Source organism: Dermochelys coriacea, chromosome 13, assembly GCF_009764565.3.
Source record: "Dermochelys coriacea isolate rDerCor1 chromosome 13, rDerCor1.pri.v4, whole genome shotgun sequence".
Classification (NCBI taxonomy): Eukaryota; Metazoa; Chordata; order Testudines; family Dermochelyidae; genus Dermochelys; species Dermochelys coriacea.
This window is the reverse complement of record NC_050080.1, coordinates 20,497,416-20,514,884: the sequence shown is the minus strand read 5'-3', so window position 1 is coordinate 20,514,884 and position 17,469 is coordinate 20,497,416. Positions and strand designations below refer to the sequence as shown.

Below are 17,469 nucleotides of genomic sequence, written 5' to 3'. Positions count from 1 at the left end.
ATGAAGCAAGTGGAAGCAGAGGAATGGATCCCACAGGCGAACATGGAAACCCTAAGCAAAGACTGGAGCACTGACTGACACACTGCCCTTTAGCAACATGCTGTACTCCCAAGGAACTATTCGAGGTAAGTGATAACACCAGATCTTGGCAGAGATTTTGGACCAATAAACTATGATGATGACCTGAAAAATTATGTTTACTGGTGGCTGTGACAAAAAGATTCGCTTTAGATCAAACTCAAAACTACCCGTTTCCACGCATGCATATTCTGAAACCTGGTAATTTCACATGCCTTGACACAAAAGAATCAGTTGGCAGATTCTCCTTTGAATAATTTTTTTCCATTTTACTAAATATTAAAAAGCACAGGTTAAAAAAAGAGCTTGCTCATTTTCTCTAGGTTAAAAAGCTAGATAGCATCTTGTAAAATGTTTATTCAGCTAACAACCAACAGAGGCTACCTGCATTCTGCAAGAGAGCTATATTTGAAGAGGCCTCAGTCCTTACCCTCATTGGATGAATATCTGCATATGGTGGTTTTCCTTCAGCCATTTCTATTGAAGTGATTCCCAGTGACCAGATATCTGCTACACAGTTATACCCTATTTCTTGGATCACTTCTGGAGCCATCCAAAATGGGGTTCCTATAACCGTGTTCCGTTTTGCCATGGTATCCTAAAACGGAAAGGGGGGCAGAAAAACAGACCATTTGGCAAGCAGAAGAAACAAGTTTGCCAGCTATTCATTAATAAATAACTGTCCCTAAAGATTATACACAAAAATTATTCAGTAAGACTGAAATAAGGAATTTTGCACAGCAGGATTGAGATGCATTGGGAGAACTGTGTGGGGACTCAATAGAAAACAGATGTTTCTACAGTATGTATTATACACAACTGTTTTGGTGCTTTAGTTCTCTGAACAAGAAAACCAGAGTGTCAGCCTGCCAGTCCCTCCTCTGGGCCCCACTGCAATGCATGTGCACTGCATTCATGCAAGTGCTAAACAATTGAATTTAGCATAATCTCTCCAGTAAGTGTTTCACTTGTACCTGTAGGCTGAATGAGAAATTTCTACATGCGCAACCCAAGTAACAATTTTACTCACTGTAAGTTGGCCTGCTACCCCAAAATCTGCAAGTTTAGCATGTCCTTCTGTATTTAGTAATATATTTCCAGCTTTGATATCTCTGTGAATTTTCCTCATGAAATGCAGATATTCTAGTCCTTTGAGGGTTGCTTGTACTATTGTAGCTATTTCCTCTTCTGTCAACTAAAGGAAAAAAAAAAAGCAGTTAGATTGGTATCTCATGCCGAAGACCGACATTTCCTTGAAATACAAATACAAGATTCCCATACCAACTAGCAGAAAATTCTAGGCAGTTCCAATTACCAAGATACAGTATTATCTATACACAGTACAACTGGTTTACTTGGCCTCCCTTCATGTATTTTGTGTGCATGGCCTTTTCACAGGTAACTTGCTATTACATGACCAATGTGACTAGACCAGATCAGCTATAAAAATCCCAGCACTGAAAAAAAATCAGGATTCTATTTTTTCAGACATACAGATCATTTTAATCAGAAAACATTACATTAATCTTGAAGGATCAAGTTAGCTACCTAGCTAAATATCCTGATTTCCAGGAGTGCTGGACACTTGCAGCTCACAGAACAGCTAATGAGAGCTCGGGATGCTCTGAAAAAATCAGACCAAAGAACTACACATAGACTACTACAAAGCTACTTACTATAATATAGAATATGTAATATTTAGAGTGGATACTTAAAACATGACATTGTATAAATATGGATTATAAGGGGAAAAAAGACATACTGTTTTATTTCGTAATCGAATTATATCAGACACAGATCCAGCTCCACAATACTCCATGACTATCCACAGGTCCGTGTTCTTAAAATAGCTGCCATAATACTTGACTACATGGGAACTATGGAAAATTAGAGAGAGAGTCAGATATTATTGATGAAAGCAATTTTATAAATAGGAGCACAATATAAAGCACAGCCAAAAAAGATGCTAAGAGTTTAGGGTCAGACTTGGGATCCCAGACTTAAGGCCGATACAAGAGTTTGCAGGAAATGCTCATATCCTCCATTTGGGGATTTCCTCTTAAATACCGTAACAACTATTCCTCCCAGTTCTGCAATTTAGTTCCGAGACATGATGCATTTTACTAATCTAATAAGAGTTAGGTCTTTATAGTACAGTAGATCAGTTTATCTTATCTACAGCTACTGCCTGGCTGCCCAAGAAGCAATAACCTACTCTATATTAACATATCAGATCATGAAAATGACCCTCTGTCCTTTAGAAAGAAGCCAAAGGCTGTCAAAAATGGAACAGTTATAAATGGACCAAAAATAAACTTACTCTGCTCTATGAATGACACTCTCTCTTATGTAAGAATTTAAATGTTGGTATCAGAAGAGTTAGTCGCCATGTAGGAGATTCCCTGAATGTTTGTGCAGAGAACAGTTATTCCATGATTCACTATCCCTACTGCTCACAAGTGTCGAGCAGTTGGGCAAAATGAAAGGTCCCATTTTAGGCCTTCTACTCGCTCTTTTAAAAACAAAAACACTCAAAGAAGCCTAATGAATTTTGTAAATTAATTCACAGAATACTTTATGAACTGGTTCTAAAAAAAAGTTAGATTTTATTGAGTCAGACAACAATTACCAGAAGGAAGAGGGAATAGCTGTAGAAGTGTACTCAGCAGAATTATAAATCATTGTGTCCATGTTTTAGTACTGCAAATCTTATTCATATTAAGCTTTGTTGCTTGCTTGTAGTTTAAAAAATAAAGTTCCTCAGACTGGAGGCTTAACACTAGACTAAGTAAGGATTTAGAAATGGTATGTGGCTTTTAAGTATTTAACCAAGGGAAACACTTTTGTAGCAGGAGGGCAGTTGTGTGTATGAACTCTTCATAAGCTTTTCTGCTCAGACAGTTTTTTCAAAGGAAATGAGTGAAGTCAGTGGGAGATACACAGGGCCTGGACTTTCATAATACAACCACCCTACTTGTGCAAGAGGAATTTTGAGTGTCCTCCAACTTAGTCACGTATTTTAATGCACTAAAATCTGCACATGCTAGTGATGACTCTGCAAATGAGAATTCTGTTAGCTTTGCAGACAGTGCACTAGCCTGTACATATGCAAAGGGAAACACAAGTGGAACTCAGGTGGAGGCATACTGAGGTGGCAGGGAAGGGGGGGGGGTGGGGGGAGGGAGAGAGAAAAAAAAACATACATACATCGCCTGCTCTTTCGGTTTTCCAAATGGCACTTATTGTAAACAAATGTAGATAGTCTATTAAACTAGACTGAGGAGAGGCCGGCATAAGAATATTTTTAAAAAACGCAATGTAAATCATGTCTCTTTGATAAATGTTGGCTAGTCCACCTCAGTGCAACAGCTGGTCTCACTTCTGAGAAGTGTTTAATACAACACAGTGTTTCCTAGATTCAACTGCTAAGCAGATCACATGCAATACTTTTCTTAAGGGGTTTCAGATGGGATTCATTGCATGCACTTACCTGTCACATTGCTGCATTATGGATATTTCTTTTATGATCTCCTGCAGGTCAGACTCAACAGGAACCTGTTTAATTGCAACAACTTGACCTGTTTCTTTATGAATAGCTTTGAATACACTGCCATAGGATCTGTAACAATCAAAATGTGAAATACTAAATACAAGCAATACAACATCTTAAAAACTGGCACACGTTCTGGTTTACACTTAGAGGTGCATCATAATCTGGAAAAAAGGGAACATTGTTTAATGACCTCTCCTACTAAGAATATCTTAATAGTTGATTTTTTGACCACCACATCCAACTTGGACATAATAAAACAGGAATATTTGCAACACTTCAGTTAATCTACAAGCTCCTGGTGCTATAGTAACAATGAGAAATACCTAAGAAAGATGAAAAGGAATACTTGTGGCACCTTAGAGACTAACAAATTTATTTGAGTCTCTAAGGTGCCACAAGTACTCCTTTTCTTTTTGCAAATACAGACTAACATGGCTGCTACTCTGAAACCTAAGAAAGATGCTAATCACCATTCCCAATAATCTTAAAAATACCTTTTTACCCAAACTCCAGCAAACTCATTTGTCTAAACTATTTTCAATATACATTTAACTGAGGTGCAGTAAAAAACTCATCTATATACGTTTTTATATCATGCTCATCACCATAGTAACTGAACAACATGACTATCCATCTGTCACTTGTTGGTTCTCTCATCCTCTCCCCAGAGGGAGAAACATGTGCACTGAAGTGTCTTCTTTTGGTAGATTTTTCTGTTTGAATACAAGATACATCTGTTGATATATTAGAGAAGGCAAAGTGAAAAAAGTGAGCCTTGAATTTGGAACGGAAGGTGGTGAGGTTTATGATGGTCCTTAGTGTCTGATCAAGTTCATTCCAGTGTCTTGGACCAGCCCCTGAGAAAGTTCTGTCTCCCACATAACAAACTTTATTCTTATTATTGAGAGTTCCATTGTGCCAGAGGAGTGAAGCTGTCAATCACAGTCCTCATCCCAGAGCTTTAGACCATCTTGATCAATACTACATACTTTTATACATAGGCACATGATATAGGAGTTCCATATTTTGCATGCTTAAAATTATGTTTTCATCCATTTCCAAATAAGGTACAGCAACAATTTCCTATAATGCATACAGAATAACTCTTGAGATATGAGTGGATGTCATGGCAATAAACTTGCAGGCAACAGGGAAATAAACCCAACTGTCACTTATATCCATCTAATTCATGAAGTACAGGGATGGTGTCCAGATTCTCTCATACAGAGGTAAAGCACTGCAATAGTTTCAAAGATGCAGGAAAAAATAGGATAACACAGGGGCTTTGTTCCTAGATGAATTAATGCAGCAAGGATTCTCACAAGACACGGTTCTGACCATAATATAGAGAAATCTTCAGGGCTTGGTGAAGACGTAGCCAAGAAAGTCTCTATTTCACAGCACCACACAATAAACACTGTATAAGATGTTCTGAGATAAGCAAATTAGAAAGACAAAGAAATAAGATGTGTTTGCCCCTACACTCCACTATGTTTTTGTACAAAATCAAGGTATTTGGATGACCCTCTCACCCCAAAAATTAAATCAGTTATTGCTTCAAAGAACAAGAGGATCTGAATAAGAAATTTCCTTTGAGAGAGCAGGGCTTGGAACAAATAAGTTATAATTTCTTATAAAACTGTAAATAAATACAAAAGAACGAACATAAGAATTAACTTTTCTGAGGCTTTCCATTTTTTATTACCAACCTCTCCGCCAGCATTAGTGTCTACTATAATTATTCCTAAATCTTGTCTCAAAACACACAGTTGTCTTCACTGATATACTGTAATTCAAATAGACCAAACATGTTCCAGCTATCTTGATGAAGAAAAACTTTTCCAGCATAATTTGTACACTGTCAGAGGTTTAGACTTCAACACTATTCAGTTATTGCGGTTTCAGATATCACACAGTACTTAACTGTTTAACTGCATGCTAGTTAGTAAGAATATACAGTCCATCCATTTTGCCAGAACTAGATATTATTACAGGGCACAAGTGTAGTGTCAGTTTCATGGGTTCATCTTGAAATAGACTACTAAGTTTACAGAAGTTGTCTCTCATGATTTGTTAAACACATCTTATTCAGGCACAGTATAGGATTAAAAAGAGCCTGAACATCAGAATGCAAGCTAACCTTAACTTTTATGTTTCTTCTAGTTAGCATCTTCCCCCTAGACTCCACTGAACTTCCAACAAGAGGTTTTAAGATGAAAAGGAAAACGTTTGAAATTTCAGTTTTCAATGTTCAGCATTAACACAATTCTTCAGGTTCTCCACTTAGGAGTAAGGAAGTTTTTTTTTCCCCCCCCCTCCTACACTTTGTGGGGAAATATGCCTCCCACTCTTGCTATTCTAGTGTTATGTATTTTTTGCTTGCCTCTGTGTCTTGGTTTACAATTAATTTCTGGTTTTTATACTTCAGTAAGGAGGTGATGTTTTCTAGCTATAACCGGTACATTAAAAACCAGAAAAACAAAAGGGTTACTGTGTGTAACGCCCAACAATTGAAATGGTCATTTTTATTCTCAACAATTTATTTCTTCTCTTAAAAAGAAAAGGAGTACTTGTGGCACCTTAGAGACTAACAAATTTATTAGAGCACAAGCTTTCGTGAGCTACAGCTCACTTCATCGGATGCATTTAAGTGAGCTGTAGCTCACGAATGCTCTAATAAATTTGTTAGTCTCTAAGGTGCCACAAGTACTCCTTTTCTTTTTGCGAATACAGACTAACACGGCTGCTACTCTGAAACCTGTGTTTCTTCTCTTACTTATTTTACATTTTAATATTTGGATTAAGAGCTGATAACAAAAAAAGTTAGACAATTTACAACTACTTATGTTTTCTGATTCCCAATACTTTCTACTAGGAATGCTGATTCTTTGTCTACTTTGTTTCAAAATGACGTCACTGTTAAAAAGTATCATTAAAAATGCAGCTCCAAAGCCAACACTCCCATTCACTGAATGGAAATACTGAACTAGCAGTACGTATGTCTATACAACTGTTTCGATACTGTCTATTGTTTTATCTAGTAAAAAGTTTGTTTATATTAGGGCTCTATCAAAAAAAATATAGATTTTATTTCCTGACAGTGTCCCTTCAAGCATTTTTACAGTTCCCCAATTTAAAACTGGTGTTTACACAACTCAGAGCTTAGATGTAGGTGTTCCAATTGCAAGGAAAATATTCAAAATGCCACCAGCCTCAAAAAAAAATCTCTGTTAAAAACAAAAAAAAAAAAAAAACCACAATAGGTCTTCACAAATAGTCAGCCATTACGTGTATATGTTCTTGGACAGGTTTACATTCTCCACATTGTCTCAGACACTCACCCTTCTCCCAGCTTCTCCAGTACATCAAATACTTCTTCTGGTTGCTTAGTCAAACTATCTTCATCTAATTTCTTCAGCTGTCTGTATACAGAGAGAGAGATGTAGAAATCAAAGAGTTTAAGATTCTGTAATTTGGTTATTTCTGAGAACAGAACTTTAAGTAAAACTCATTTTAAACCATGCAACTCTGACAAATTGACAAAAATACATTTTATCTTAACAATATAAAATTTAGTCTGCTTGAGGAGTAAAATACAGTGGTTAGATGTAGTGTGAAGTAAACCGCATTTAGCACAATCAGAACACCAGCTAGTGCTATTTCTTACTACTACAAAAGGTAAGAGTCTTACAGGGGGGCAATGTTTTATCAAGCACAAAAATCTATATTTCCTCTCAGTGGCAGGAAACAGTAAGTAGTATCAGAATATATTCAGAATTATTTCCACACCATTTGAACATGATGTCTATACCTATTGAACAAATCTTCAACAAGCTCAAAGTCTTGTGGCATGAGATAGTTTAGAAAAAGCTTGTACCAAAAGCCCACACAAACATTATTAAATTTATTTTCATGCCTTTTTTGAGGGGGGCGGGGGGTGCTTTGTGATGCACAAAGAAAAGGTTTGCTGGGGGAGGTCTTTTCCTTGCTTATTTTTCACATGTTAAATTCAGATTTTGTTCATCTAAGAAGACTATGAATGACTGGAGAACTGGTAGGATAATGACCCCCCCCCCCAAAAAAAAATCAATGAAACTGAAATCTCATTAACTGGAGATAGAAAGTGATTTTTAGTCAGACTGCTTAAGTCTCCTATAGTTGAAACACTTAGGAGCAAAGATGCCTGAGTTAAAGATTCCTATGCTCTTTCAATTTTTTAAAAAAACCTTCTCATTCATCACAAAGTAGCAAGAAAAGCACAAAGCTGGTCTTTGCAGGTTACTTTTAACGTACACTACATACAATCACTACAAGGTTCCGAACAGTCCTTAAGGCCATAAGTTCTCAAAACCAATCCTTTACAATCCGCTAAATGACATATAATAGCCACAGGAAGATACATTGCCTCCATTTGAACCCAAAACAGCTCAGTTGTGGATCCAAAAGACAAGCACAACCCCATCATCAGCCAATTTTGATTCCCACACTTGAGCCATGTTAAGGATGAAGTATGTGCGTAAGCCTATAACTTACAAATAAATATCTGATGGCTTCCATGAGCTGGAATTACTATACACCAAGACAGCAAATGCAGGTTTTAGAGTAGCAGCCGTGTTAGTCTGTATTCGCAAAAAGAAAAGCAGTACTTGTGGCACCTTAGAGACTAACAAATTTATTAGAGCATAAGCTTTCGTGAGCTACAGCTCACTTCATCGGATGCATTTGGTGGAAAAAACAGAGGGGAGATTGATATACACACACAGACGACAACATGAAACAATGCGTTTATCATCACTCTCCTTACAGTGTATGATAAGCCCATTGTTTCATGTTGTCGTCTGTGTGTGTATATCAATCTCCCCTCTGTTTTTTCCACCAAATGCATCCGATGAAGTGAGCTGTAGCTCACGAAAGCTTATGCTCTAATAAATTTGTTAGTCTCTAAGGTGCCACAAGTACTCCTTTTCTTACAGCAAATACAGTTTTTGTATTTGTGATACTAAGGTGGCTCATCAGACGCTAGTTAAAAAATGTAAAAAGCTTTGATAAAGTTTTTGAAAACCAGGAATAGAAGCCATGCTGTGCTCATTTTCTATTATGTTTATATACAAAAGCAATATAGCAGAAACAGTACACACATGCGTTATCTACAATGGCTTCCTGAAATGAAGAAAATATTACAAACAAGCAGACTCAGGAAATGGCGAAATACTGAAAGTAGTCACTAGCTTCTCTGCAAAGATAGGCATTAAACCAACAGAACGTTACTTGTTTGAAAGAAAAAAAATCAGTAAATAGTCACCATATAAGTCACCATTTCCAAGCACTGTGAAATGTGGAAATCTAAAGGACAGATACTATACTAAAGAAAAGGATCTAGTATGAGACCCAACCATTAAGTATTAAGCTAGAATTTTAGAAAATCCAGGCACTACACAAGTTCATTAGAAGCCAACTTAACTTCTGTTTCTACTGACACCACCAGAATACTCAGATTCTGAACAAACTCAGAAATTCAAGTTTTATTTCATCATTACTAAAAAGTTCTGAATCAATGATGAGTGAGCCAATTCATTTAGAATATCCTGTATTTTACAGTGTACATTTTTAGAGAGGGTTGAAACCATAAAACCAGCATTACTGTATTGACACAAACACTCCAACACTGTATGGACACACACTCCTCTGGGTCAAGTATAATTAAATGTTTGCATAAATAGTTATATAATAAATGCACATTTCTACTAGTAGAAATGTTACTCCATCATTTGAAGAAAAAAACTGCTATCTACACCATAGAACAAAGGAAGCTGCCTCTTCACTTCATCATTCAAATATACCGTTAGAAGCAGCTGCAAGCTACAGATAGTATTTTGACAAACTGAAACTTCATTCAATTGCTGAGATGCCTCTAAAATATCCCCTCTCGGGTTGCTCAAGTACAGCCTGCAGTGAAAGGATAGGAAGGCAACAGCTTTATTCAAAGGTTTCACTGAAATCCCAAGATATAACTAGTCTTCACGTCCAACAGACACTGCTGTGCCTGACACAAATAAGATAAAGAACACTGAGGGACATAAGTAACAGTATACAAGGTTCTGTGCATAGCTGTAAAGAACAAACATCTTGTAATCATGCTAATTAGTTTGCACTACAACTAAACATCTTGACCATTTAATGGAATAGCCAGGAGTGCAAAGAACTAACATAATTTCACTTTTTGCCAAATATACATGCAATAGTGACCTTCACTGATGTATAACTTGAGAGACATCTGCAATTAAAATTCATTATTGACTAATTATGCCTGATTTCCCCCCCCAAAACTAATTAAAAAAGCAACCTGACAGCAGACTTGACATCTTTTAGTACAAAAGGTGGGGTTTTTTTTGTTTTTTGAGTGCAAGACTTATGCTTCCATTTTTCAATAGAAAAGGTTTGAGTCATTTGTTTTTCCACAACTTGACAGGGTTTCCTCAAAGGGTGGAGGCCCAATTATGCTAAAGTTATTTTCACAAATTCCCTTTTCTGCAAGCCTGATCCCACTATTAAACTAATCAAGTGGCAAAAAAACAAAAACCAGTTAATGTTTTAATATTCCAGGCTTCTACCCCCCTTGGGTTCTCTTTAAAGCAATTTGATGCCCCTCATTCATTCAAAGTGTTGCCATTGGTTGTGGTGTTCTACAGCTAGTCTCCATCTCTCCCTCTCTTTTGTCCAAGTTCCTCAATCTTACAAATGGACATAAGAACACTGAAAAATTCTAAGAACATGTGGACCAAGCAGATCTAACCTAAAAGATAATGCTGTGTGCAATGTCACAAGAGATGTACATTAATGGAAACAGAAAGTTACCGCAATGGCCACCACAAGTGTGGCAGAATGGTTTCTAAGGTATTTTTAAAGTGCATACCTCCTTGATCTCTAAGTACTCATTTGTTGGGAAGCCAACTTTCCCAAATGTCAGATAAGACATGGCAGTTATCAAAGGTATGATGGAGTTCATGTGCACGCACGTGCATAACAATAAAACCCTCAGATACTCTCTTCTCCTTAAGGGAGTCTAAATCATCATCACCACTTGACAGACTTAATGTATCAAGGTCCATAAATATCCAGTTTCTGGATGCACAGAAATGTAGACTGAAATTTATTTGTGACTAACCAATTAAACAGATATAGCCAGTTATTTCATTGAGTAGCACAGAATTTATCACCAACAGGAAAGTCCACTGGTTTGTTTTCCTCAATGAAATAATGTAGCAACAACTCCAGGCACCATACTCTCCTAATTAACTGATGTTCCATGCAAAAGAGAAAAATTGTAGATACATCAGTATCCCAGCCAGTTTAGTCTTCCCTATTGGATTACAGTAAAGAGGTACAATAAGATGATACTAGTTCTTCTTTGCATAATTGTAGCCAGCTTTTTTTAAAAAAATTGTTTTTCTTGGTACATTGTATATCAGAAATATTTTGATTTTTTTTTGTTTCCTTAAAACTGCAAGAAAAATATTCTTAAAAGGGGGTTATAGAACATTTCTTTGGGTCTCCCACTGTGTTTTTTGTGGTCTATTTAGACTGTAAATGCCTCAGGGAAAGACTACTATCTTCTGAATCTTCTACCATCCTGAACAGTGTCACAATTTTAACATACCCGTTTGATGGTCATAAGACGGATGCCTTATATAGAGATATCTTTGCTGAAAGATATGTGGCTTTTGTTTTCAAGATTTGGTGTCCCTAACCCCTGTTTGCCAGAAGCTGGGAATGGGCAACAGGAGATGGATCACTTGATGTTTACCTGTTCTGTTCATTCCCTCTGAAGCACCTGGCATTGGCCACTGTCAGAAGACAGGATACTGAGCTAGATGGATCCAGTATGGCCATTTTTATGTTCTGCTTAGCACACTTACATTAAGTAGTTTCAGGTTTCAGAGTAGCAGCCGTGTTAATCTGTATTCGCAAAAAGAAAAGGAGTACTTGTGGCACCTTAGAGACTAACAAATTTATTAGAGCATAAGCTTTCGTGAGCTACAGCTCACTTCATCGGATGCATTTGGTGGAAAAAACAGAGGAGAGATTTATATACACACACAGAGAACATGAAACAATGGGTTTATCATACACACTGTAAGGAGATAAACCCATTGTTTCATGTTCTCTGTGTGTGTATATAAATCTCTCCTCTGTTTTTTCCACCAAATGCATCCGATGAAGTGAGCTGTAGCTCACGAAAGCTTATGCTCTAATAAATTTGTTAGTCTCTAAGGTGCCACAAGTACTCCTTTTCTTATTAAGTAGTTTGCAATTACTCCAGGTTGCATCTTTCTTGCATAATATTTAACCTACTGAAAAGTCTTGAAGTCTCTGACAATTAACTTAGGCTTGAATAAAGACTGGGAGTGGATGTGTCATTACACAAAGTAAAACTATTTCCCCTTATTTATTTCCCCTCCTACTGTTCTTGTAAAGTGCTGGAAATGGCCCACCTGGATTATCACTACAAAAGGTCCCTTCCCCCCCCCACCCTCTTGCTGGAAATAGCTCACCTTTCCTGATCACTCTTGTTACAGTCTGTATGATAATAGCCATTGTTTCGTGTTCTCTGTGTATATAAAATCTCCCCACTATATTTTCCACTGTATGCATCCAATGAAGTGAGCTGTAGCTCACGAAAGCTTATGCTCTAATAAATTTGTTAGTCTCTAAGATGCCACAAATACTCCTTTTCTTTTTACAGATACAGACTAACCCAGCTGCTACTCTGAATCCTATTCTTAGCTTTCTATGACTTGTGGGAGTGTTAGAAATTCATCAAGAAGGGATAAAAAAAAACAACTGAAGAGAAATAAATGTAATATGTACGGAGCCCAGGTATAATAATAACCTGGATAAATCTAACACTCCCACTGCAGTAGGGTCCATGCACCAATGTTAGAGAAGCGTAGTGCCACATGCTGCCTGAGGGAATTTTGAGCCTGTGGACAAGGTTCCTGTGACGCTGGTTGCTATGTCACCCATCCCACGGCTCCCTGCTCTCTCTGGGAAAACCTGGTATATCTAAGGGATGAGTCACTTATGAACCTGGGCTGATTTTAGAGGATTTAACCGTTCAGTGGGCAGGTTTTTTATTTACATTTCCCAAAGCGCCACCCACCTCATCTCCATCCTCTGCCTCCTACAGACCGACCCCCTCCCACAGATCGACCCACAGCTCCCAACCCTCAACCTCACACAGACCGACGCCCCCTACCTCCCACAGACTGACCCACACCTCCCCTCATCCCTCCACAGATCGACCCACACCTCCCCACATCCCCCCGACCCTCAACCTCCCCCAGACCGACCCCCCCACCTCCCACAGACCGACCCACACCTCCCCTCACTCCCCAACCCTCAACCTCACACAGACCGACACCCCCCTACCTCCCACAGACCGACCCACACCTCCCCTCATCCCTCCACAGACCGACCCACACCTCCCCACATCCCCCCAACCCTCAACCTCCCCCAGACCGACACCCCCTTACCTCCCACAGACCGACCCACACCTCCCCTCACCCCCAACCCTCAGCCTCCCACAGACCAACCCCCCCTACCTTCCCCAGACCGACCCACACCTCCCCTCACCCCCCAACCCTCAACCTCACACAGAACGACACCCCCCTACCTCCCACAGACCGACCCACACCTCCCCTCACCCCCAACCCTCAACCTCCCACAGACCGACCCCCCCTACCTTCCCCAGACCGACCCACACCTCCCCTCACCCCCCAACCCTCAACCTCACACAGAACGACACCCCCCTACCTCCCACAGACCGACCCACACCTCCCCTCACCCCCAACCCTCAACCTCCCACAGACCGACCCCCCCTACCTTCCCCAGACCGACCCACACCTCCCCTCACCCCCCAACCCTCAACCTCCCACAGACCGACACCCCCCTACCTTCCCCAGACCGACCCACACCTCCCCTCACCCCCCAACCCTCAACCTCACACAGAACGACACCCCCCTACCTCCCACAGACCGACCCACACCTCCCCTCACCCCCAACCCTCAACCTCCCACAGACCGACCCCCCCTACCTTCCCCAGACCGACCCACACCTCCCCTCACCCCCCAACCCTCAACCTCACACAGACCGACACCCCCCTACCTTCCCCAGACCGACCCACACCTCCCCTCACCCCCCAAGCCCTAGCCCCGACAGCCACAGCCCAAGCCCCTCACCGGCGCGGATTGCGCAGCTGCACGGTCTCCATGGCGCCCTAGAGCAGCAGGGCAGGGGGCGCGCTCATTCTTCCATGACTCCAGCCGCTCACTCCCGGCGCTTTTCCAAAGACGCTTCCGCTCCACTTCCGCCTCCGCTCCACACGCCGGAAACGAGGGGCGGGGTTATCGTCACAGGGTCTGATAGAAGCCGCTGCACCGCCCCCTGCCAGGGCCGCGGGCCCCCCACTGGCTCCGCCCCTCCCCGCTCAGGAGGAGGAGCGGGCGGTTCCCTTGTTCATCGCTGGGGCCTGCCTCAGAGTCGGCCCCTAGAGCAGGGCCGTGGATTAAGGGCTGGAGCAACAATTTCCCAGCAGCCCCAGCGCCTCCACCTATTTTGCATACCAGTTTACATATATTTAAATACCCAATCGGATGCGTATCATGCTGATTGCATGAGGCAGTCACGTTGAGGCCCAGAACTCGGGAGTATGGCGCCCAAGCTCTTTTGTCTCTGCCCTAGGAACCACCCCCATCCCTTCAGGCTCTGCTCTGGGAGCTGGAAGTAGAGCCCAGCAGCCCTGTTTCCCACCCCGCCAACCTTCTCCTGAATGCACACCAGCCTATTATGGTTATTGGGGGACAGAGCTTGCCCAAAGTTAATGGCCCTTAACTAGTGGAGAGGGGCCATTGAACCCAAGTAAATTGTGGGGACAACAAATGAAAAAAGGGGGACAGGAGTTATGGTTAAAGGTTAAAAATCAGGGAACTGGAAGGGCAGCCTGAGCAGAGAACTCCCAACAGCACCCACTGCTCCTTAAAAGTGTCTAAGGAGTCAGTGGATGCTGCCCAGAAGACCTCTGCTTGCAGGCATAACATAACAAGGGAGAAATAAGCCTCACAGTTGCACAGCACCCCACCGTCCAACTTCCTCCTTCTGGTGTGATGGATGGCCATCTTGACCAGCGCCAGGATAAAATTGACAAGGAGAAGGTCTCACAACTTTGTGGGCCCATGGATGGGATGTGCATAAATGAGAAGATGTAGGGAAAGGTGGAGCTAGAATCTCAGTAAGAGGTTCTGGAGAAGCTGGAAGAAGGGCTGCAACCTGATGGGCCATACATAAATGTGCACCAGGGTCTCCCTCTTGCTGCACGAAGGACAGGTGTCGGGAGTTTGTGAACTGCACCAGGTACATACTTGGGCTCATGTTCCCGTGGAGGAGCCACCAACTCTCCCGCAGGCCATGGAATCAGAGTGGAGTACAGGCTGGCCACGGGGGTGAATGTGCTCCAAGCTGCCACTGGGGAAGATGCTCAATTATTCGCACAAGAGAACCAGTGTGATTGGTGTAGTTCATGAACACTAGCTCCAGAGGCTAAAGCTAATTGCAAGAGGAGGGGGAAGGCTCACCATGTCAACCCAGGAGAAGTGGGAGCTCCCCTCTGTTATTAGCAGAAGAGGGAGTAGGGTGACCAGACGTCCCAATAAAATTGGGACTGTCCCGATTTTTAGTTTTTTGTCCCGCGTCCTGACTGATGCATGGTTGGGATGCCATTTGTCCCGATGTTGCAGCTTTGGCCACTCCGTCATTTTTTTGTTTTTTGTTTTGCTTCGGCAACTCGGCTCTGGCCGCTCTTTTTTTTTTTTTTTTTGCTTTCCCCATGTGTCCCGATATTTTATCTGTTTCTTCTGGTCACCCTAAGAGGGAGTCAGAAGAGAGATATTTACTCTCTCTTCTCCCTTTCTTTAGTCCTTGATTGGCTCTGATTCTTGCATTACAAAGTTAGCCCCAAGAAATGAATAATACCAGGTTCCTGTTTACAGCATACAGCGGTAACAAAGATTGCTCCTTGCTCCATATTTATATAATCATAGAATCGTAGGACTGGAGTGGAGGGATCTCAAGAGGTTTTTAATCCAGTCCCCTGTACTCCTGGCAGGACTAAGTATTATCTAGAGCAGGGGTGACCAACCTGAGCCTGAGAAGGAGCCAGAATTTACCAATATACATTGCCAAAGAGCCACAGTAATATGACAGCAACCCTCCATCAGCTCCCCCGTCCCGCCTGCTCCCAGCACCTCCCACCCACCAACAGCCCCGCCAATCAGCACCTCTCTTTCCTTCCCCATCAGCTGTTTCGTGGTGTGCAGGAGGCTCTGAGCGGGAGGAACGAGGGCATGGCAGGCTCAGGGGAGGGGGCAGGAAGGAGTGGAGTGGGGGCAGGGTCTGTGGCACACCATCCCTGACAGGTGTTTGTCTAACCTGCTCTTTAAAATCTCTATGATGGAGATCCCACAACCTCCCTAGGCAATTTATTCCAGTGCATAATCACCCTGACAGGAAGTTTTTCCTAATGTCCAACCTAAACCTCCCTTGCTGCAATTTAAGCCCATTGCTTCTTGTCCTATCCTCAGAGGTTAAAGTGAACAATTTTTCTCCATCCTTCTTGTAACAACCTTTTATGTACTTGAAAACTTTTGTTATCATGTCCCCCTTCAGTCTTCTTTTCTCCAGACTAAACACACCCAATTTTGTCAATCTTCCTTCATAAGTCATGTTTTCTAGACCTTTAATCATTTTTGTTGCTCTCCTTTGGGCTTTCTCCAATTTGTCCACCTCTTCCCTGAAATGGGGTACCCAGAACTTGACACAAAACTCCAGTTGAGGCCTAATCAGCATGGAGTAGAGTGGAAGAATTACTTTGTTAGTCTCTAAGGTGCCACAAGTACTCCTTTTCTTTTTGCGAATACAGACTAACATGGCTGCTATTCTGAAACTTCCCATGTCTTGCTTACTGTTGACTCAAATGGCCCATCTTGATTATCACTACAAAAGGTTCCCCCCACCCCTGCTCTCCTGCTGGTAATAGCTCACCTTACCTGATCACTCTTGTTACAGTGTGTATGGTAACACCCATTCTTTCATGTTCTCTGTGTATATATCTCCCCACTGTATTTTCCACTGCATGCATCCAATGAAGTGAGCTGTAGCTCATGAAAGCTTATGCTCAAATAAATTTGTTAGTCTCTAAGGTGCCACAAGTCCTCCTTTTCTTTTTGTGGATACAGACTAACACGGCTGCTACTCTGAAACCTGTCATATTTAGCTTGTGATCCACTATGATACCCAGATCCCTTTCTGCAGTACTCCTCCCTAGGCAGTCATTTCCCATTATAGTAGAATACCAGCTCTGCTATAGTTAAGATTAAGATATTCATAGATTTTTAAAGCCAAAAGATATCATTATCTAATCTGACCTGCATTACACAAAGAACCTCACCCAATAATTTCTGCATCAAGCCATAACTTCTGTCAGAGCTATAGCATCTCTATTAGAAAGGTAGCCAATCTTGCTATAAAGATTTCAAGTGATGGAGAATTCACCACATTGTTCAAATTTTATTCACTATTCAAAATCATTGCGCAAATAGTCCTTGGTTTGTAGACTGCTGGGAGGGTGCTGGTGTGTGTTGAACCTCATGGACTGCAGCAAGGGAACTGGTTGGCACAGGCTGTAGGGACCATGGAGGGGGGCACTTCCACTCCATAAGGATTACACTTGGGAATGAGGGGCTCCAGGAGCTGCAGCAAGGTAGCTAGTTGGCTTCAAGGAGCAG

At 41.5% G+C, this 17,469-nt stretch overlaps 1 protein-coding gene across 1 annotated transcript in view; it reads right to left on the bottom strand.

Moving 5' to 3' along the window:
• The window catches only part of STK4 (serine/threonine kinase 4), an 82,023-nt gene extending 67,856 nt beyond the window's left edge, over nucleotides 1-14,167 (bottom strand). The window contains exons 1-6 of the mRNA XM_038369516.2: nucleotides 13,870-14,167; nucleotides 6,973-7,053; nucleotides 3,569-3,697; nucleotides 1,841-1,955; nucleotides 1,109-1,273; nucleotides 509-676 (exon numbers count right to left, since the gene is read on the bottom strand). Of these exons, the coding sequence (XP_038225444.1) occupies nucleotides 509-676; nucleotides 1,109-1,273; nucleotides 1,841-1,955; nucleotides 3,569-3,697; nucleotides 6,973-7,053; nucleotides 13,870-13,901 (690 nt within the window). The 5' untranslated portion in view covers nucleotides 13,902-14,167. The remainder of the gene's footprint in view (nucleotides 1-508; nucleotides 677-1,108; nucleotides 1,274-1,840; nucleotides 1,956-3,568; nucleotides 3,698-6,972; nucleotides 7,054-13,869) is intronic.
• Nucleotides 14,168-17,469: the final 3,302 nt, after the last annotated feature.